The following is a 22,784-nucleotide window of genomic DNA, read 5'->3' on the forward strand; positions in this document are numbered from 1 at the left end:
AAATAAGTTTAACAGAAGAAGTGTAAGCCCTGTACACTGGACATCATAGAACATTGCTGAAAGTTACTCAGTGGAGAGATATACCATGTTCATGGATTGGAAGATTTGATACTGTTAAGATGGCTATTTTTTCCACATTGACCTATGTATTTATTTAATGCTATCTCTATCAAAATCCCAGAAGGCTGCTTTGCAGAAATTGACAAGCTGATTCTAAATTTGAATATGGAATAGGGAAATTCAAAGGCCCTACAATAGCCAAAACAATTTTGCAAAAGAATACTAAAGCTGGAGGACTTGCACTACTTGGTTTCAAAACATGCTATAAAGCTACAATAATCAAAACAATGTGGTGTTTGCCTAAGGATAGCCATATAGATCAATGGGACACAATAGAGAATCAAAAAATAAACACTTTTGAGAATCAATTGATTTTCTGAAAAGTTATCAAGTCAAATCAATGGGATAATGGGTAGTCTTTTCCACACATGGAACAATTAAATATACATATGCAAAAAATGGACTTTTACCTCACACTATACTTAAAAATTAACTAAAAGTGATAAATATTTTAGAAGAAAACATAGGAGGAACTTTTTGTGATTTGGAGTTAGATGAAGATTTCTTAGCTATGACAGCAATGCATGATCTAAAAGAAAAAAGTGATAAATTGGACTTCAACCAAATTAAAAACTTTTGCTCTTCAAAAGACACAACTGAGGAGATGGGATTAAGATGGTGGAGTAGAAGGATTGGAGCTCACCTCCTCTCATGAAAATAACAAAATTACAACCAACTGCTGAACAACCACTAAAATAGACTGGAAACTACCAAAAAAGATATCCCATACCAAAAGACAAAGAAGAGGCCACAATGAGGTGGTACAAGGGTCAATCACATGCTGTAAACAACCCCATACCCACCCTGTGGGTAGCCACAGACTGGAAAGCGGCTCATCCCCGGGAGTGAGAATTCTGAGCCCCATGTCAGGCTCCCATGCCTCAGGATCTGGCATTGGTAGGAGCATTGGCATTGAAGGCTAGCAGGCATTGTGTGCAGGAGCTCCATGGGACTGGGGGAAATGGAGATTCCACTCTTTAAAGGGGCACACAGGCTTTTAGGTGCCCTGGGTCCCAGGGCAATACAGAGAGACTCCTTAGGAATCTGGGTCAGACCTACCTGTGGTTCTCAGAGGATCTCCTAGGAAAACAAGGGGTGACTGTGGCTTGTTGTGGGGGAAGACATTGGAGGAAAAGATCTTGTAAATAATCATCTGCGTGAACTCCCCTGGAGGTGGCCGTTTGGAAAAATCTGGCCCTACCTATCAGGGCTAAGAAGCCCCAGGCCAAACAACAAACCAGGTGGGAACATAGCCCCACCCCTCAGCAAACAGGCTGCCTAAACGCCCTCCCCACCCCAGGCACACAGCCACCTCTAATCTCACCCAGAGACTCAAATCAATAAAATTAGAAATGAAAAAGGAGAAATTACAGTAGAAATCAAAGAAATATAAAGGTTCATAAGAGACTACTACAAACAACTACATGCCAATAAAATGGACAACCTAGAAGAAATGGACAAATTCTTAGGGAAGTACAATCTTCTAAGACTAAACCAAGAAGAAATAGAAAAGTTAACAGACTAATCACAAGTACTGAAATTAACCTTGTGATTTAGGGAGTTCCCACTGTGGCTCAGCAGAAATGAACCTGACTAGCATCCATGAGGACGCAGCTTTGATCCCTGGCCTCGCTTGGTGTAGCCCACGGATCTGGCATTGCAGTGAGTTGTGGTGTATGTCACAGACATGGCTCTGGCTTGGCCCTAAAAAGCAGAAACAAACAACAACAACAACAAAACCCCCTGTGATTTAAAAACTTCCAACAAACTAAAAAGTCCAGGACCAGATGTCTTCATAGGCAAATTCTATCAAAAATTTATGAAAGAGTTAACACCTGTCCTTCTGAAACTATTCCAAAGAATTGCAGAAGAAGGAACACTCCCAAATGCATTATATGAAGCCACCATCACCTTGATACTGAAACCAGACAAAGGTACCACAAAAAAAGAAAATCACAGGTCAGTTTCACTGATGAACATAGAGGCAGAAATCCTCAACAAAATGTTAGCAAACCAAATTTGGCAAAACATTAAATGAATCGATCACCATGATCGAGTAGGATTTATCCCAGGGATGCAAGGATTTTTCAATATCTGCACATCAATCAGTGTGATATGCCACATTAACAAACTGAAGAATAAAACCATATGATCCTCTCAATAGATGAAGAAAAAGCTCTTGGCAAAATCCAACACCCATTTCTAATAAAAACCCTCCAGAAAGTGGGCATAGAGGGAGCCTACCTCAACATAATAAAGGCCATATATGCCAAACCCACAGCTAACATCATTCTCGATGGTGAAAAGCTGAAAGAATTCCTGGTAAGACCAGGAACAAGACAAGATATCTACTCTTGCCACTATTATTCAGCATAATTTTGGAAGTTCTAGCTGTGGCAATCAGAGAAGAAAAAGTAGTAAAAAGAATCTAAATTGGAAAGGAAGAAATAAAACTATCACTGTTTGAAGATGATATAATACTATACCTAGAAAATCCTAAAGATGCTACTAGAAAACTGTTAGAGCTCATCCATGAATTTGGCAAAGTTTCAGGATACAAAATTAATACACAGACATCAATTGCATTTCTATATGCTAACAACAAAAGGTCCTAAAGAGAAATTAGGGAAACAATCCCATTTACCATCACACCAAAAAACAAAAACAGGGGAGTTCCCGTCGTGGCGCAGTGGTTAACGAATCCGACTAGGAACCATGAGGTTGCGGGTTCGGTCCCTGCCCTTGCTCAGTGGGTTAACGATCGGCGTTGCCGTGAGCTGTGGTGTAGGTTGCAGACGCGGCTCGGATCCCGCGTTGCTGTGGCTCTGGCGTAGGCCGGTGGCTACAGCTCCGATTCGACCCCTGGCCTGGGAACCTCCATGTGCTGCGGGAGCGGCCCAAGAAATAGCAACAACAACAACAACAAAAGACAAAAGACAAAAAAAACAAAAACAAAAACAAAAACAACAAAACCTAGAAATAAACCTACCTAAAGAGACAAAAGATTTGTACTCTGAAAACTGTGAGACACTGATGAAAGAAATCAAAGATGACACAAAAAGATGGAAAGATATACCATGCCCTTGGATTGGGAGAATAAATATTGCCAAAATTACTATATTACCAAAGGCAGTCTATAAATTCAATAAATCGCTATCAAATTACCAATGGTATTTTTTACAGAACGAGAACGAAATATTTTTAAAGTTTGTTCGAAAGCACAGAAGACCCAGAATAGCTAAAAAAAAAAAAAAAAAAAAAAAGTACATGAAAATGTGTTCATCATCGCTAGTTATTAGTGACATGCAAATCAAAGCTACTATGAGGTAACACCTTACACCAGCCAGAATGGCCATCATCAGAAAGTCTACAAACAGTAAATGCTGGAGAGGGTATGAGAAAAGGGAACCCTCTTACACTATTGGTGAGAATGTAAATTGGTGTAACCACTATGGAAAACAGTATGGAGATTTCTCAAAAAAACTAAAAATAGAATTACCATATGATCCACAGCAATCCCACTTCTGGGCATCTATTTGGAAAAAAATGACTAAATAATAAGACATCTCCTCCCCAAATGGACCAAAGATTAGACAGGGAAATGCAAATTATCATCATGATGAGATATCACCACACACCTTTTGGAATGGCTTAAAAAATTGACAATACCAGTTGTTGAAAAAGAACCTGGACCTGTGATACATTGCTGGTGGGTTGTAAAAAGATACAGCCACTTTGTACACTGTTTGATACTGCCTTAAAAAGTTGAAAATATCTTTATCATTTGGCTCAGCAATTTTATCCCTAAGGAATTTATCCAAGAGGAATGAAATCTTATGTCCACATAAAGATGTGAATGTTCACAGCTGCATTATTTGTAATAATCCCAAAAGCTGGTTGAGAGGTAAACAAAAAGTGGTTTGTCTACACAGTGGAATACTTCTGTTCAATAAAAGGAGAAGACCAAGACAGGCAACATTAGTTAATTAATTAAATGAATACCTTGTACTTTTTTTTGCTTTAATTTTGTCAAATTTAAAACAAAAGAGCAAAATGCGTTGGAGGACACTGTGGTAAGTAAGTAGTATCATTTGTAGATGCTATTCGGCTTCAGCTAACTGTGGTCATGCGGGAATACCAGGTTAAACCATTTTAAAAGAGAAGTGGAAATCAAATTTTGCATGAAATCTCACAATTTTTAATTGTTAACACCTGCTAAAAAAAAAAAATAAGGGACTGTTTGCGATAAACAAAAGTGTGGGTGTGATCTCTGCTTGATGGAGAATACTTGAGAATTTCAATCAAGGCAGTGTCCTGATCAGGTTTTGGCAAGAAATGGTGATGGTTAATAGTGATCGTCTGATCTCTGTACACCAGCTGCTGAATTGAAGAGGCGCCTACTGTTGGCTCATTTAATCCACACAAGTATTTCCATGAAGATTAACTGACTTAAGGTCATTTAAGGAATAAATGTGGTGCCTCTCCTTTAACTACCAGGCTGTTCCGTAGGGTAGCAGTTTCAATTCTTTTGATCTTTCCTTGGAGGACGTTTTGCTTTGGGGGAGTGTTGCATCAGTATCTTTCTCTTGTCTCCTCTGAATAACCGTTTCCCCACTTGAAAGAAATCTAGACCTCAAAACTGATGCTATGATTTAATAAGTGAAGCTAGTGCAGGAATAGCCCTGAATTACTTGGAGGAGGGGGTCTTTAAGAGAATAAAATTTGAAAAAAAATCTCTCTCAGTATTAAAATGGATAGTGTTTAAAGTTGAATATGGGGGTTATCTGAAGAGTAACAATATCTGTTTTCAGAATCTTTTGAAGAAATTATTCCCGCACGGAAGCTGAAGAATTTTTATCCGGGTGTGGCGGAGCACAAGGACATTTCCAAGCTGGTCCTCCTCCTTTCTTCGTCTGTGAATTCCCTCAGAAAGGTGGCCCATGAGGCCCTGCAGGACTTTCAAAAGTACAAGAGTCTCTGGACAGAGGACCGAGACGTGAAAGTGAAGGTGTGTTTCCACTACTTGTGATGCAGTTAGGGTTTTAATGTTTCTATCTAATTCATGTGGGAGGAGCAGGAAAATGTCAATGGTAGTGACAAGAATTTAAGAACTGAGGCTATGAATCTGTGAACACATCATGTCCTGTGTAATTCTCACATTGACACTGGGGCAATTGATAATAACGAGGCTCACGCAGATTTTGTTGGATTTATTTAACCATTTGAGGGCCAATCATGTTCCATGCATGTCCAGAGACCAGGTATTCAAGAGTGTGTCACGCTGACATAGACTCAGCTGTAGTTGTGGTTAGAGACTCAAGGAAAGTTTAGAACTCTGAATAACCATTCGCCCAAATGTGAAATTCCCTCACATAGCCTCCTCTTCCAGTAGTAACAGCTCATCCCCTTTTGCACTGAGCCACTGGCCCAATAGCACATACACGTGGAAGGATATACAAGCAGATGCAGTTTTCTAATTTCACTGTTAGAAGTGTAAGATTTACGTTGTCAAAAACCTAACGAAAGCATTGATTCTTTCCTTGCCGCAGGAGTTTTTGGCTAACAACCCCTCTTTGACCGAAATTAGATCTGAAATTCTACACTATGCTACTTTTGAACAGGAGATTGATGAGTTGAAGCCTATTATAGTTGTAGGAGCACTTGAATTGCATACAGGTATTTTTAATTTTTTTGTTTTTTAAATTATAGTTGATTTACAAGGTTGCGTCAATTTCTGCTGTACAGCAAAGTGACCCAGTCATATATATATATATGCAGACATTCTTTTTTTTCATTTATCTTCCATCCTGTTCTCTCACAAGAGACTGGATGTAGTTCCCTATGCTATACAGTAGGACCCATTGCTTATCCATTCTAAATGTAATCGTTTACATCTACTAACCCCAAACTCCCATCCATCCCACTCCCCCCCCTTCCCCTCCCCCTCGGCAATGACAAGTCTGTTCTCCATGTTGCATACAGGTATTTTTAGAACATTATGTAAAGTATCTGTATTTTCATGTGAAATGTTACTTTATTTAGAAGGCAGTTATTAAGCTACCGTGGTACAATTCCATAAACATTAAATACTTCTGGACCACCAATATTGTTCATATGTGTGTTGTACATATTATATATTATGATATATATATATATATATAATATTATACCAGAGTGGTTTAACACACTTAATACACTGCGCAGTTCCTCAGCTGACATTCAAAAAACTAAAACGCCACAGGAACTACAGGTTACTGTGAGGAGGGGGTTGTGCGTGTGGGATAAGAGTCAAAGCAGTTTGAGGTCTCCTGAGAAGTCAGAACAGGTGACGTTAGAGTATCAAAAGATGATAAGACAGTCAAGTGTCTAAAATCAAAAACTCGAGCTGACTCTGTTGCTCACTGCGGTGAGGGAGAGCGATGCTGGACAAGCACAGTGTTTCCAGCAGAGCAGATTGCTGGTCTCCTAGAGGCTGTCTGGGAAGCACGGCATCCAAGGATCGCGGGCATAAATAGGTGACCACCATCTGTAGAAGGTTGCTTGCTCAGGTGAGACTATTGTCATTTGGTTGGCACTCTGAGGCAGGGCTTATTGAGTATGTCTGTCCTGATTGGTTGACATTGAGAAGGCAGGGCCAATGCTTAACCGACTTGAAAAAGTGTGTGAACTGAAGTGAGTTGGTGTTATGGTTATGGCTCCTTATTACCATGGTTACAGAAGTAGAATCAGTCTTATCCTAAATCTGTGAGATTTTATCCTCAGAAGATATTTGCATGACCTGTTTCACAACAGCTGTCCACCTTAAGTAGACATCCAGATCCATCCTTAAGGAGTCAGTGTAGTGGTGACTCTCACATTTGAATATCAAGATTCCATGACCTCTTTGACGTCCATCTCTTCTGTTGATGATGATGAAAGTGCCCACCTCATGAACTGCTTTACTTGAGACACTAGCAACCAGTTGATGTTCAGTAAATATTTAATAGTTATCATATCTATCTGTAAGAAATTTAATTTGGAGAAGAAGCAAAAGCACTTAAGGGGGTTATTTACCTAGAAATCAGAAACCGTATATCAGGGGCGAGAGTTATAAGAACTGTAGAGTTTTGGAAACTGTACTTCACCTATTGTTATTGTTGTTATCATGTAAATTTCCAGCTTGTTTCCTCATGGTGGTTAGAACCATGATTCTTAATTTAAAAAAAAAACAACTGTAGCACAGTGGGAGAGTTGGCCTCTGATTTTAGAGAGAGAAAAGTGTAAAATGGAATGGGTGACTATAGTTATAAAGAAAGGGGAAGGTGGGCTGAATCTTTGGGGCCAGAGGAAAAGGGGAAAAGAAGCCCACGAGGCACGGACCTCATGAGATAGAATCTTATAGCCTCGGTTGACAAGTTGCCTGTGTGTCTTTTCTGAGGCTGCAGTTTTCTCAGCTCCCTAGTCCTCTCAGTTTAACCATTGAAAGATGGGAGGGGAGGAATCTATTTCATGCTTGGCAGGGCTGGGGATGTAGAGTACTAGGAGAAGAGGAGTGGGTGAGGATTGATAAGGTAAGAGTTGACTAGTTACTCTGTTGTTTTCAAAGAGCAGAAAGCTCTTTAAACTACCTTCAGGGAAAAAAGGTGTATCTCAGAATCCAAGCTGCAATTGGGTGGCAGGAATGGGCCAGCACCAGTAGAGGAAACCAAGGGACAGTATAGGAAGCCAAGGACACCCTTTCTCTCTGCCTCTCTCATTTCTCCTTCCTTTTCTGCATGACCTTTTCTGCTTCCCAGGCCACATGGCTCCCCCTCAAGTCTCATTCCAAACTCTTAGGAAAGGATTCTGCTTGGTCCATAAAAGGTCAGGATTGATGGGGACACTCAGCTAGGTCCAGGGAGGAGGTCAGGTTATACATATTGTCTGACCATGTGGGCAAGGAGGGAGTGGAACAACAGGAAAACTTGGCAGGTTTGGCAGACGAAAATTGTGCTACACCCCCCTGTGTGGGGTGACAAGGAAGACAGTGGGGGAATGAGTGAGGGCTGTTAATGGGATGGGCAAAACAGAACTGGGTTTACATTGGATGGTGCTAGAACTAATTTCCAAAATCTTCTCCTTAGACTTTAGTGTCCTTCTCATGAACAGCTTAACATACTCCATGGAATTAAAGTCTTCAAAATCTAGTAACCTTACTTACGGCCCATTTAACTCAGACCACGTTTCAAGTGCTCATTGTAGCTAGTGGCTCTCAAATAGGACAGTGGAGTTATAGATGCTCAGATTACACATAAAGCGAATCGTTTCAGAATGTCAGTTGTGTTCTATTTTGACCTTTTCATGTCTTCGCCAGAGCCAATGAAACTGGCCTTATCAATCGAGGCTAAGGCATGGAAGATGCTGCTCTGTCGGTATTTGAATGAAGAATACAAAAAGAAAATGTCAGACATGATAGCATTTATCAACGAATACTTGAAAAAGTTATCTAGACCCATTCGTGACTTAGATGATGTCCGGTTTGCAATGGAAGCCTTGTCTTGTATCCGTGATAATGAAATTCAAATGGACATGACTCTGGGACCAATTGAAGTAAGAAATGATTGTGTTTTTCTTTTCTGATATGCTTTTTTTTTTTTAAATGGACAGTAAAAAGTTGATTTTGTTAACATTTTTCTTCATCTGTTTTATGGCATAGTCTGCCTGTATTTCCTCTCTGATGTTGATGTCCTTGGAGGGATTCTGATAATCATCAACAGTGAACAGTATATGAAGGAATATTAATATATTAATAAGGCTGTGCTGGTCTAGACAGTGTTCCGTTTCCATGCTGTCACCTACCTTTTACAGAAGAGAATGATTGTATTCTTTCCCGTCAATCCTGACAAGTTAGGCAAGTTCCCCAAATATCTTGGGCTTTCCTTAGAAACCAGCTGTGGGTCTCAGGACCAGCTGTGGCATATAGTGGCATATACCACGGGCAGCTGGTGGAAGTGGTGAACTGTTGGAATTTAAACCAACAAGAGCCACTTTTAGGGAAGAGTACTGTTTTAGTTTCCTCTTGCTGCTCTAACAAATTACCATAAACCTAATGGCTTAAAACAACACAGATTTATTATTTTACAGTTCTAGAAGTCAGAAGTCTGAAAATGGGTCTTATGGGGGCTCAAATCAACATGTCAGTGGCGCTTTAGGGGAGAATCCTCTCCTTGCCTTGTCCAGCTTCTAGAGACTGCTTGGCTCATGGCTCCTTCCAACGGTAGCATCACTCCTATCCCTGCTTCTGTCATCACGTCTGCTCTGACTCTGAATCTCCTGCTTCCCTCTTTCCCTTAAACACACCTTTGTGATTACCTAGTTCATCCAAAATACCCTACCTCATCTCAAATTCTTTAACTTAATCATACCTGCAAAATCTCTTTTGTCATGTACGGTAATATATTCCAGTAATGTGGTCCAAGTTCTGGAGACAAGGGTGTGGATAGCATCGGGGAGGCAGTTATTCTGTCTACCACAAGTATTTATGGTTAATACTTAGACTTTCTGGCTCATGGTGATAATAAAAAGCAATCTCTTGGAGTTCCCATCATGGCTCGGTGTGTTAAAAATCCGACTAGTATCCATGAGGATTTAAGTTCAATCCATGGCCTTGCTCAGTGGATTAAGAATCCAGTGTTGCTGTGAACTGTGGTGTAGGTCACATATGTGGCTTGGATCCTGCGTTACTGTGTTTGTTGGCAGCAGCCGGCAGCTGCAGCTCTGATTTGACCTGGGAACTTATATATGCTTCAGATGCAGCCCTTAAAAAAAATAGTCTCAATTCGTTTTATTCCTATTTTTAAAAATTCTCTGTGGACAGAGCACTCCCTCATTGCCTGTAATACCTGGAGATTGTCACTCCCGTCGCCTCCTTCTGGAACCCACTATTCATGACTGAGCATTGCTTTCTTTTTTTTTTCTATTATTTTTTTTTATTACTCAATGAATTTATTACATTTGTAGTTGTACAGTGATCATCACAACTGAGCATTGCTTTCTTGAACCCATGGCATCTATACTCTTTGGCAATTAATGGATGTCCCACCTTTACTGCTTCATTAAATCTTAGTATTTGGGTATTTTGATCGCTGACCACTCACTTCTCGAAATTCAACAGACCATCGTATCCTTTTTTTTCCTGACTGCTGAAACGCAGGTCTTCAGCATAAATTCTTTTGATGAGGCCAACTGCCAATTCATCACTTTAAAAAAAAATTGGTAAAATTGGTATATAATGTTATACAAATTTCAGGCATACGACATTATAATTCATTATTTGCGTACCTTAAAGCAGTCACCACCTCAAGTCTACTTCCCCTCCATCACCCCCTTCACCATTTCACCCTCCTCACAGCCCCCTTTCTCTACGGTTACCGCCCATCTGTTCTCTGTATCTATGAGTGTTGTTTTTTCCATTTTGTTTGTTCACTGATTTATTTTCTCCACAGTATCTCCCACCTCATCATTTCATTCCATTCCTCATTATAGCCAACCCGTATTTTAATAGAGCATGAGAAAACATTTTGCATGGTGTTGGCATATAATCAAGGAGAAGAGAGAGGCAGAAAATTAGTCTAGGGTTTTTGTGTTTTGTTTTGTTTTGTTTAGGATACTTTAGTATCTCAAAGTGATCTGCCCACTCTCCACCAGAATCACTAATCACCTAGGTGCTTTTTAAATCCAGATTTCAGGGCCTGGGATCTAGAGTCAATACCTGATGTCAGTGACTGGAGCTTTTCATATATGTTCAATTTTGGGAACCATTCTTCTAGTCTTTTAAGACATAGGAGTGTGTTTCTAGGAGGCATCTAAATCATTTGGCGGTTACATTCCTTGTGATTTTTTTTCACCCCACAGGAAGCTTATGCTATTTTAAACAGATTTGAAGTTGAGGTAACCAAAGAAGAGTCAGAAGCAGTTGATACCTTGAGATATTCTTTCAACAAATTGCAGAGCAAAGCTGTAAGTACAAATTTAATTCTTTTTTTCTTAAGTCACTTTCCCCAGAAAAAAAATACATTTCAAACTTTTTAAAAAAGCTTAATATATACTAATAGCTGTATTGAGGTATAATCCACATACTATAACATTTACCATTTCAAACTATACAATTCGGTGATTGTTATTCACACAGTGCACAACAACCATCATCACCTAATTTCAGAATATTTTTTGTCACCCCAAAGAAACCCCATGCCTATTAGTAATCATTTCTCATTCTCCTCATCTCAGTCCCTTGGAAACCACTAGTCCACTTTTTTGTCTCCATGGGTTTGCTTTTTTTGGACATTTACTATAGATAGAATTATATAACATGCAGTCTTTTGTGGTCAGCTTCTTTCACTTAGCATAATATTGTCAAGGTTTATGCATATTGAGATCTCATGTACCAGTACTTCATTTTCCTAGCGGCTAATGGTGTTGAGCATCTTTATACATACTAATTGGCATTTGTAGATCTTCTTTGGAGAAAGGTGAATTTAAATCCTTTGCTTGTTTTTTAAAATTGGGTTATTTTTCTCTTTATTTTTTTATTTTATTTATTTATTTTTGGTCTTTTTGTCTTTTTAGGGCTGCACCCACAGCATATGGAGGTTCCCAGGCTAGGGGTTGAATCGGAGCTATAGCTGCCGGTCTACACCACAGCCACAGCAACGCCAGATCTGAGCTGTGTCTGCGATCTACACCATAGCTCACGGCAATGCCAGATCCTTAACCCACTAAGCAAGGCCAGGGATCGAACCTGCAACCTCATGGTTCCTAGTTGGATTCATTTCCACTGTGCCACGAGGGGAACTCCTGTCTCTTTATTTTTTAATTTTAATTTTATTTGTTTTTAATAGCCGCACCTGGGCATATGGAAGTTCCCAGGCTAGGGGTCGAATCGGAGGTACAGCTACTGGCCTACGCCACAGCCACAGAAACGCCAGATCCAAGCCACATCTGCAACCTATGCCACAGCTTGTGGCAGAACCAGATACTTAACCCACTGAGTGAGGTGCAGGATCGAACCTGCATCCTCATAGACACTACGTTGGGTTCTTAACCTGGTGAGCCACAGTGGGAACTCTTGTCTCTTTATTTTTGATTTGTTTAAGTTCTTTATAGATTCTGACGTAAGTCCCTTATCAAAGGATTAGCAAATATTTTCTCTCATTCTGTGAGTTTTTTCACTTTCTTGATGGTGTCTTTTGAAATAACAGAAGTTTTAAATTTTGATCAAGTCCAATTTGTCTTTTTTCCCCCTTGTTTGTGTTTTGGTATTGTATCTAGGAAACCACCACCTAATCCAGGATCATGAAGGTTTACTACTATGTTTTCTTATGAGAGTTTTATAATATTACCCTTACATGTGGGTCTTTGATAAAGTTTGAGTTACTTTTTGTATATGGTGTGAATGAGGGGTCCAGCATCATGTAAAAGCACGTAGATATCCAGTTGGCTCAGTGCCATTTGTTGAAAAGACTCTCTATTCAACAATGAATTGTCTTGGCACTCTATTGAAAATCAATTAATCATAAGTGTGAGGGTTTTTTTTTTTTTTGGACTCCCAATTCTATTCTGTTGATCCATATATCTACCCCTATGCCAGTCTTGATTACTGTAGCTTTGTACTAAATTTAAAGAAATTGTGGTAAAATACATATAACCTAAAATTTACATCTTAATAATTTTTAAGTGTAGAGTTCAGTAGTGGTAAGTGTATTCATATTGCTGTGCAACCAGTCTCCAGAACACTTTCATCCTGCAAAACTGAAACTCTATACCCGTTAAACAACAACTCCCCATTTCTCCCTTTCCCCAGCCCCTGGAAACTACCATGCTACTTTATCTCTGTGAATTTGACTACTTCGGGTACCTCACATTATTAGAATCATACAACATTTGTCTTTTTGTGACTAGCTTACTTCAGTTAGCATAATATCCTCAAGGTTCATCCATGCTGTAGCATGCATCAGAATGTCCTTCCTTTTTAAATGAATAATATTCCATTCATCCATCAGTGGACACTTGGGTTTCTTCCATGTTTTAGTTGCTGAGAATAATGCTGCCATGAACATGGGTATATAAATATCTCTTTGAGACCCTACTTTTAGTTCTTTTGGATACACACCCAGGAATAGAATTGCTGGGTCATATAGTCATTCTATTTAGAAAATGTTAGGACTGTCATACTGTTTTCCATTGCAGCTGCACCACTTTACGCTTCTACCAAAATAGTGCACAAGGATTCCAAAATCTCCACATTTTCACTAACACTCATTATCTTCTGTGTCCTTGATAGTAGGCATCTAAATGGGTGAAGTGGCATTTCACGTAATGGGTGAGGTGGTTTTGGTTTGCAATTCCCTAATGAAAAATGATATTCAGTACTTTTCATATGCATGTTGGCCATTTGCTAATAGTCTTTGGGAAAAGGTTTATATAAGTCCCTTGTGTGTTTTTAAGTTGGGTTTTTTGGTTTTTGTTGCTGAGTTGTAGGAGTTCTTTATATATGCTGGATATTAACTTCTTATGAAGTATATGATTTGCAAATATTTTCTCCCATTCTGAAGAGTGCCTGCCTGTTCCTCTTGTTGATTGTGTCTTTCTAACCCTTTTTATTTCTCTAAAGTAGGTGGTGAGGTCTCTCCTTTCCTAATTTTAGTAATTTGAGTCCTCTTCTCCTTTATTCTTGGTTAGACTAGGTAAAGTTTTGTCAATGCTATTGATTTTTGCGAAGAAGAAACTTTTAGTTTGTTGATTTCCTCTATTGTTTTCCTATTCTCTATAGCATTTGTTTGTGTCAGTTTATTGTTATTTTCTTCCGTCTGCCTGCTTTGGGTCTAGTTTGTTCTTTGTCCGGTTTATTAAGGTGAATGGTTAGGTTACTGATTTGAGATCTTTTTTCTTTTCTCTCCCTCCCTCCCATCCTTCTTCCTTCCCCTCCTCCTTCCCTCCCTCCCTCTCTTCCTTCCTTCCTTCCTCTTTTTCTTTTTCAGCTACACCCATGGCATGTGGAAGTTCCCAGGCTAGGGATCAAATCCAAGCCACAGCTGTGACCTACACCACAGGTGTAGGATCTTCAACCCACTGTGCCAGGCTGGGGATTGAACCAATGCTGCCAAAGAGACAACCCAGATCATTAACCCACTATGCCACAGTGGTAACTCCATTTTTTCTTCTAATATAGGCATTTATAGATATAAATTCCTCTCTAAGCATTTTTTTGTGTGTGTCCTTTTAGGGCCACACTCTCAGCATATAGAGGTTCCCAGGCTAGGGGTCCAATTGGAGCTATAGTCACTGGCCTATGCCACAGCCACAGCAACACGGGATCCAAGCCATGTCTGTGACCTACACCACAGCTCATGGCAATGCCGGATCCTTAACCCACTGAGTGAGGCCAGGGATCAAACCCGAGTCCTCATGAATGCTTGTTAACCACTGAGCCATGATGGGAACTCTCTCTCTAAGCATTTTTGATGTTGGTAAATATTTTGACATTAAAAATGAACTCCAGGGAAGGGTGTAGATTCTTTTATTATACTGAAACTTTAATTGGATATGAATTAACATTGGCTTAAAATTTTCTGCTTATGGTAAGATTTGTCAGTGAGAGTGAAACATAGCACAATAGCAAGGACACAGAGCTGAAACCGGGTCATGACAGGTGATTCCAGCTCGGCCACCAGCTGATTGTGTGATCTTATGCAAGTTAATAACCTTTATTTCTCAATTTCGTGTGGTCATTTAGGAATATTTTAGGAATTTTAGCAAATGTGGTTATGATAATCATCTGAAGTAATGTACATAAGATATTTTAAGACTTGTTTTTGTTTAAATTCATATTCAATATTGACCAGGAAACTTATTTTGAAAGGTACTAGCTGGTTAATCCAGCAAGTGAATCTTAGGTAGAAGGTGGGGAGCCCTCTGTTGATTTAGTGAAGCCCAATTTTCTGTTATTGTTCAATGGAAAATGTTCACTTGGCTTATTTACCTATCTCTTTAACTGTTAGTAGTAAATCCACTGACCCATTCTTTGCTATAGTTACTTTAAGAACTATGGGAGTTCCGGCTGTGGTAACGAACCTGACTAGTATCCATGAGGACGTGGGCTTGATTCCTCAGTGGCTGGATCCTTAAGTATCCGGTGTTGCTGTGAGCTGTGGTGTAGGTCACAGATGTGGCTTGGATCCTGCCTTGCTGTGGCTGTGGTGTAGGCCAGCAGCTGCAGCTCTGATTTGACCCCTAGCCTAGAAACTTCCATATGCCACTGAAAAATAAAAAATGAAGTAACGTATGTTCCAACCCAGAGAGATGCTGTTGTTGAGAGCAGTTCAAAGTGGGAGCCCTAGAACCACACTGCCAGGTGTTAAATCTTTGATCTTATCTCGTCCTGGTGCTGGGACCTCGAGGAAATTACTTTGTCTCTCTGTGCCTCAGTTTTCTCACTTGCAAAATGGGTATAATATTAGTATTTACCACACAGGCGGCAGGGGGGCGGGGTGGCTTGTGAGGATAAAAGGAGTTAACATATAGAAAGAGCCTGGCAGGTGGTAAGCATGAATTAAATGCTAGCTCTTTTGACTGAAGGTTTAAGCAGAAGCTTTGAGGACCATTGTGGAGGATATTTGCTAATTTTTTGAATATCTAGAGTAATACCATTTTCTTATGGGAAACGGGTCCAGTTACTGCAACCACATGAACCTTCAAGAGACTGCCAATCCCAGACCATGGCCTGGTCCCAGAGACTGGGCCCCTAGTTGTAACTGTTTACCCTGGCCTTAGCAGTGGGCTGTGCTGGTCAGCCAGAACACTCTCTTTATGGCAGTTAAATAGTGCTGCTTCTAGGTCAGACTTGAGTCTCCTGTTAGTATAATCAGACTGCTTATTTCTGCGGTTTGTTTTTGCTCGTTTGTTTGTTTTTACAAATAACATTGCAGAGACTTCCTTACTCATGTAGGAGCTAGGTGAGATAATCTTGTTGGAATAGAATTGTAGTTTTCATTTAAATACATTACTTCTTGAATATTATTTTTTTCATTCTAGGTCTCTGTACAAGATGAACTAGTTCTAGTGCAGCCAAAGTTTAAAAGTAGTCTGCTCGAGTCCGTGGAAGTTTTTCGTGAGGATGTAATGAACTTTGCCGAAGCATATGAGACGGTAATTTAAGTGTTTGCATGCTGTGTGTTGAGATGTCCAGCGGTATGTTTATATGAGATGAAGGTCATGAACCTGAGAAATACACTGTGAGTTGTACACTGTGTGTACGAAGCTATCTTTGCATGTTTGATGCTATCAAAAAGGGGGGATAGGTATACTTTTAAGCATGTTTTATAGAGGAAGAAACATTTAACAGATAAAAGGAGCAACATCTTTGGAGCTTGTGGAAGGAAAAAAAGGTGTGGGTTTGTTCTTTACAGGGCCGGAATACTCATAATTGAAAATGTAATACACTTGCTGGAAGGCTGTAAAACTCTAAATGTCCTAATAGCAGGGTATTATGCAACTGATTTTTTTTTCTTCACTAACTCTTAGAAAACCAAAAGAGTCACCGAAAATAAGTAATAAATATCATCCTTGGTCAGCGCCACAGACTGTTCCACCTGGTGTGATGACGGATAATGAATGGTTAATCCCTCTGAAGTTAAACTCAGAAGTGGGATTTAGTCCTCTAACACATTCTGCTTTGTTTTAGTGGTCACAATAGATCTGGAATCATCAGATAATTTAAACCCTTGGCACTCCTTTTATAACACTTTTTTTTCTTTTTTTTTTTTTTATGGCCTCACCCACAGCATATGGAAGTTCCCGTTCCAGGGACTGACTCCAAGCCACAGCTGCGGCCTATGCCCCAGCTCTGGCAATGCTGGATCCTCTCACCCATGGCATCAGGCCAGGGATCAAACCTGCGCCTCTGCATGACCTGAGCCACTGAAGTTGGATTCCCTAACCCACTGTGCCACAGAGGGAGCTCCTTATAATACTTTTTAAACTTAATCTTGAAGGTTAGATTTTATTGCTGCATTATTCTATTATCCTGGCAATCTAGTCTATTATTTAGCATAGCTATAATATTCATGATTGCACAGACCATCTATGGTCTTTTTTGCAACTGTTTTTTGGCTCATGGTCACAAGAGAGCACATTTTACTTCTTCCAAGTATTCAACTTACGTGTGTCTGGTTTCCATATTGGGCTGAACTGTTAGTGAAAAGAGATGGTTGTCAGCACACTGAATCAGTTATTCTGATGCACACCCGCAGCATCATAAGTTATCATCATAAAGGAACTGAAACAGAGCTCTTGCATTAGGAAGTTCATATAAAATGTAATTTAATCATGTTTTTTTATTAGCTATGTCAAGGTCCTTTCAAAATGAAGAGTGATGCAAATGTACTAAAATTTATTGTGAGAATAGTTACACAACTCTGTGGATATAATAAAAACCATTGAATTATAAGTTTCAAATGAGTGGGCTGTGTAAATGAATTATATCTCAGTAAAACTGTTACAAAAAAACAAACAAAAGCTTCATGTACAGGACAAAATTAGACCATTTAAATTAAAAATTGGAGTTCCCGTCGTGGCGCAGTGGTTAACAAATCCGACTAGGAACCATGAGGTTGCGGGTTCGGTCCCTGCCCTTGCTCAGTGGGTTAACGATCCGGCGTTGCCATGAGCTGTGGTGTAGGTCGCAGATGTGGCTCCGATCCTGCGTTGCTGTGGCTCTGGCGTAGGCTGGTGGCTACAGCTCCAATTCGACCCCTAGCCTGGGAACCTCCATATGCCACAGGAGTGGCCCTAGAAATGGCAAAAAGACAAAAAAAAAAAAAAAAAAAAAGATTAAATTAAAAATTATATTTATTTGTGTAAAAGGAAATAATAGGTAAACCCAATAAACTGATAAATACATATGATTAATAATTAAAATGGAGATGATATTGTTCATTACAGGAAGGACCTATGGTTCCAAATATACCACCCCAAGAAGCTAGCAACAGGCTCCAGATATTTCAGGTAGAACTACTTTTTTTGTGGTCATGTCGACAACGTGTTGTTATTGTTTACAGTGACTTTAGAGGGAAATTTATGCATTTTACCTGACAGTGGAAAAGTTAGTATTTCAGGTGCCTAGACTTGAATTATATTTGAATCCACGATGTAGTGCAATTGATTCCTTCTCTTCTATCCCACATGCTTTTCTGCATAGAGTAGCCCTCTATGATTTTAGGGAACAAGACTTTGATTTTGAACTTGAGTGTGTACCTTATTTCAGTTTCAAGTGTCTCATTTGTATGAGTGATAAAAAATTCATAGAATAATAAAATGTATCAAAATAGGATTTTGAATATTGACAGTTTCCCTGTCTTTCCTCTGTATCCATTATTTTTCCTCCCTCTCTATCCAACACTTTAAACCTCCCCAGTCCTATGTCCAACTTCAGATTACAGTTCTCACTGGACCAGACCAGCCATTCATCATCTTTTTCTACACTCAGATCATTGAGCACGTCTAGAGAAAAATCACACACCCACTTGGATTAATATTTTGCAAATTCATGGATTTTTATGTCAGCTCGCCCCTTGGGAGCATCAGGGAATTTTGTTATTTGTTCTCATTCTCTATCCTGTTTTCTTTTCTTTTTTTAATTTATTGGAGGGAGTTCCCTTCATGGCTCAGTGGTTAACGAATCCGACTAGGAACCATGAGGTTGCGGGTTCGATCCCTGCCCTTGCTCAGTGGGTTAACGATCTGGCGTTGCCGTGAGCTGTGGTGTAGGTTGCAGACATGGCTCGGATTCTGAGTTGCTATGGCTCTGGTGTAGGCCAGTGGCTACAGCTCCGATTACACCCCTAGCCTGGGAACCTCCATATGCCACGGGAGTGGCCCTAAAAATGGCAAAAAGACAAAAAAATAATAATAACAATAAAATAAAATAAAATTTATTGGAGTATCGTTGATTCACAATGTTGTATTTGCTTCAGGTTTACAGCAAAGTGAATCAGTTATACATACACATCTATCCATCCTTTTTTCCCATGTAGGTTATTACAGAGCATTGAGTAGACCTCCCTGTGCTGTACAGTAGGTCCTTGTTAGTTACCTTTTTTATATATAGTAGTGTGTATGTGTTAATCCCATCCTCCCGTCTATCCTGTTTTCTCCAGTGGCTGTACTATATATTTGTATTGTCTTTATGCGCCCTATCCCACTTGCATTCTTGGTTGTTTAAAAAACATTTATCAGATGCTTACTGGGTATCTTGGTTGATAGGAAGATGATTTAAGAAATGGTTCTAACATCCAAGCTGCTAAAATCTGGTAGGGAGACCGCTAGATAGATAGCAGAACCATGTGGTGACCACTGTGACCTAGTTAACTAAGAGAACTTGTGCTGTGGAAACAGATATAAGGCACTCCCAAGTCAAATGGGGGCTGGTGAGGCAGACAGAGAAGACTTCCTGGAAGAGGCAGGACCCACACAGCTTCTTGAGGGACTAATTAGAGTGAGCTAGATGAGGAAGGAGGAAAACAAGGTAGGCAGAATTTGTGGCTCATACAAAGACCAGGCAGTGAGGAGGTAAACAGGGAGTTTAGGGCGGGCGCCAAGGGCAAAGGGGAGACGATGAGGGATGGGGCAGCACAGTGGCGGAGGTCACGAATGGGAGGGCCTTGTGGGCTACAGTAAGGAGCTTGTGGGTGGAGGCTCTGAGCCAGGAATGATAGGATCAGATTTAAATTTTTAAAACGGTTGTGTTTTTCAAATATTTCTCTGGCATTAGTGCAGAAAATGGTTTAGAGGGAGGGTGGCCCGACTGATGACAGTTTCCATCACATAAGCAAGATGCTATAAAGATTCAGACAAAGCAAATGCACTTGGAATGAAGAAAACTGGATGCCTCATGAGTTTGCTGAAGAAACTGACTTGATAGGCTTGGAGCTTGAGCTGAGGGGAAAAGATCAAGGCTTCCAGCTTGCGCAGAAGTACAAGTGAGAGGAGGAGGAGTGTGGGGATCCATTTGAACAGATGATCCTGTCTCCAAATTTGCAGGGAAAATTTCAGAGAGATGTGCCCCCTCCTTCTTGTCCTGGGGCCTCTTTACTCTCTGTCTTGTCTCTTCTTAGGTCAACCCTTTTCTCTCCTTTGCTTTTAACCTTTTTCTCCCTGCTAAATCTTCCCAATTAGCATTTAAAAAACTATTTGTCTTTCCTTCTTAAAATAACAGTAATAACACCTCTCTGTTCTGCACCCCCCCCCCCCCGCCCAAACCTCCCTTGTCTCTTTGCTTTACCCAGTCTGTTTCCCTGCATTTGTACTCAGGCAGCTACATGGTCATCCCGCCAGGACACACAGAGCTGCCTTCCAAAAACCAGCGTTTTCTTCTTTACGGGGAATACCAAAGTTCTGCAGCTAATCTAGTCATAGGAAGGCTTTCTGTAGTTTTTGCCACAGTACTGGGCAGGTGTTTCGCAATACCCTTTACCTATGTCGGAGGTTACTTCATATTTTTTCCTCCCAAAGCAGATGGAGGAGTTGAGTCAGTAATTTGTTCTCGTTGCTTTATGTACATGTTTTGTTCAGGCTGGTTCCAAGCACAGTCTTACCAAAAAGGTTCAGTCAGGTTGGATGGAATCTGTTATATCACAGGTTCTCCTGAGATGGGTAGGGGTGGTTCCTGTTTGCTGGAATCTAGCTGGGTATATGGATGAGGGTCATAGTTACAGACCTAACTCTCAAAAGCAGGTGCTCCCCTTGCCCCTCTCACCCCCAAAATGAGCAGATCTAGATCTGGGGAAGAAGGAGGAGCCTCATCTCACACTGGGTCTCAGGTCCCAGTGGTGTTTTCTGATGAAAGTTACTCTGATTTGGGGTGTTTCCAGGTACTTGGCTGGCATGAAGCGTGTCATAGCAATGTCTGCTGTGCAGTTAAATGAAGTTTTTGTTTTCCCTTTCCTAGTGTCGCACAGTCCTATTATTGAGTAACCACTATACTAATCCAAGGACTATAAAAAGTACAAAGTGGGGAGTTTCTGTTTTGACTCAGGGGTAAAGAACCTGACTAGTATCCTTGAGGATGCATGTTCAATCCCTGGCCTTGCTCAGTGGGTTAAGGAGCCAGTGTTGCTGTGGCTGTGGTGTAGGCCAGCAGCTACAGCTCCGACTCCACCCCTAACTTGGGAATTTCCATAGGCTGCACATGTAGCCCTAAATAGACAAAAAAAAAAGTGCAAAATGGCTCTTCCCTTCTAGGAACTAGGAGTTCACTGGAGTTCCTCCTGGGTCTTGACACTTTCCTGTTTGGGCTCCTGTAAAATGGGCTAATGTACCTGTCAGATCTGTGTCGTTGGCGGGGCACTGTGAGGTCTGATGCCAGACACTTTTGCAGGACTGGGACTTTAGGATCCTTATTGACATGTTATACAATTTATGTAGCACACACATACCTTGTCATGAGTGAATTATTTCTATTTCCCTTGGTGCCTTAAACACTGTTAATACTTAGCATTCTAAGTATAAGATATTAAAATTCCATTTCAAAAGATCTATGCATTAATTTTGCTGATTTAAACCAGTTAGAATTATTTCAAATGGTGTTAAAATGGAATCCTTTATAGAACTTTTATTGCTTGTAGAGAAAACAAAATTGAATGAATTATACCAATGCTTCACTCATTGGAACCGTATAGGAGAGATGACCAGTCTAAAATAGTGAAAAAGTCCGAATTATAGAATTTTTTAAATGCAGTTTCATCTCTTTCAGATGTATTTATAGGAGCATGAACTACATGTCTGGGGACCACTTAATTTACTAAGGCAATAATTTTATATAAAATGGATAATTTCAGAATGTTTGAAAGAAAATTTTCCTGAGAGTTTAACTTTTCCTCTGATAGCTTGGTATCAGCAAAAATTTGTTTCACAAATCCTTGTTTCATAGATGTTACTAAATAAACCTTCGTGTAGCATTTATTCTTATTATAGTAAATTCTTCTTTAATAGGTCTGAATTAATTATATCTTACTATATTTTAAAAACCTTTTTATAGGCCAATTTTGATGATCTGTGGAGGAAATTTGTTACGTATTCATCTGGTGAACAACTTTTTGGGTTGCCAGTGACTGACTATGAGGTTTTACACAAAACCAGGTAAGTTTAGAAACTGGTCAAGTGTTATATGCAAATAATTGATACTGTCCATTAGAAGAATCATGTTACCATTAAATCTTTTATCATTCAGAGAAGAATCTGGCCTGGAAAACTCCTAAATAGTCTCTTCCTTCCTGGCTATTTCTGACCCATTGGATATAGTTTTCATATACAAAAGAAATGTTCCAGGTGAATAGAAAATACACTGCAAAAATTCTGGGTGTTCATGCCTATATTTAGCCTGTGCTTAGTTTTTTTTTTTTTCTTTTCACAATTTTTGAATGATGTCAATAATTGTGTAGAAGCATGCAATTTTGGGTAACTTTTGTTTGTTTAGAGGACTAGCCATCTTTGGCCCTTGCTTTCTTCTTACTGCATTAATGCTAAGTGCTTTTCCCTATTGGGCAGACAGAATTGGTTGAGATGGAAGGCCAAGGAACTTAATTGGTTTTAAACAGTAGCAATTGTTTTTGTTTTTTTTTTTCTCCCTTTCTCGGCTACACCTGTGGCCT

General features: G+C 39.9%; 1 protein-coding gene across 1 annotated transcript in view; it reads left to right on the forward strand.

Moving 5' to 3' along the window:
- DNAH8 (dynein axonemal heavy chain 8) overlaps positions 1–22,784 on the forward strand; it is a 282,456-nt gene that overhangs the window by 77,061 nt on the left and 182,611 nt on the right. The window contains 7 exon segments of the mRNA XM_021098657.1: positions 4,932–5,128; positions 5,670–5,796; positions 8,453–8,688; positions 10,993–11,097; positions 16,171–16,284; positions 18,079–18,141; positions 22,172–22,272. Coding sequence (XP_020954316.1) covers positions 4,932–5,128; positions 5,670–5,796; positions 8,453–8,688; positions 10,993–11,097; positions 16,171–16,284; positions 18,079–18,141; positions 22,172–22,272 — 943 coding nt within the window.

Source organism: Sus scrofa, chromosome 7 (assembly GCF_000003025.6).
Source record: "Sus scrofa isolate TJ Tabasco breed Duroc chromosome 7, Sscrofa11.1, whole genome shotgun sequence".
Classification (NCBI taxonomy): Eukaryota; Metazoa; Chordata; class Mammalia; order Artiodactyla; family Suidae; genus Sus; species Sus scrofa.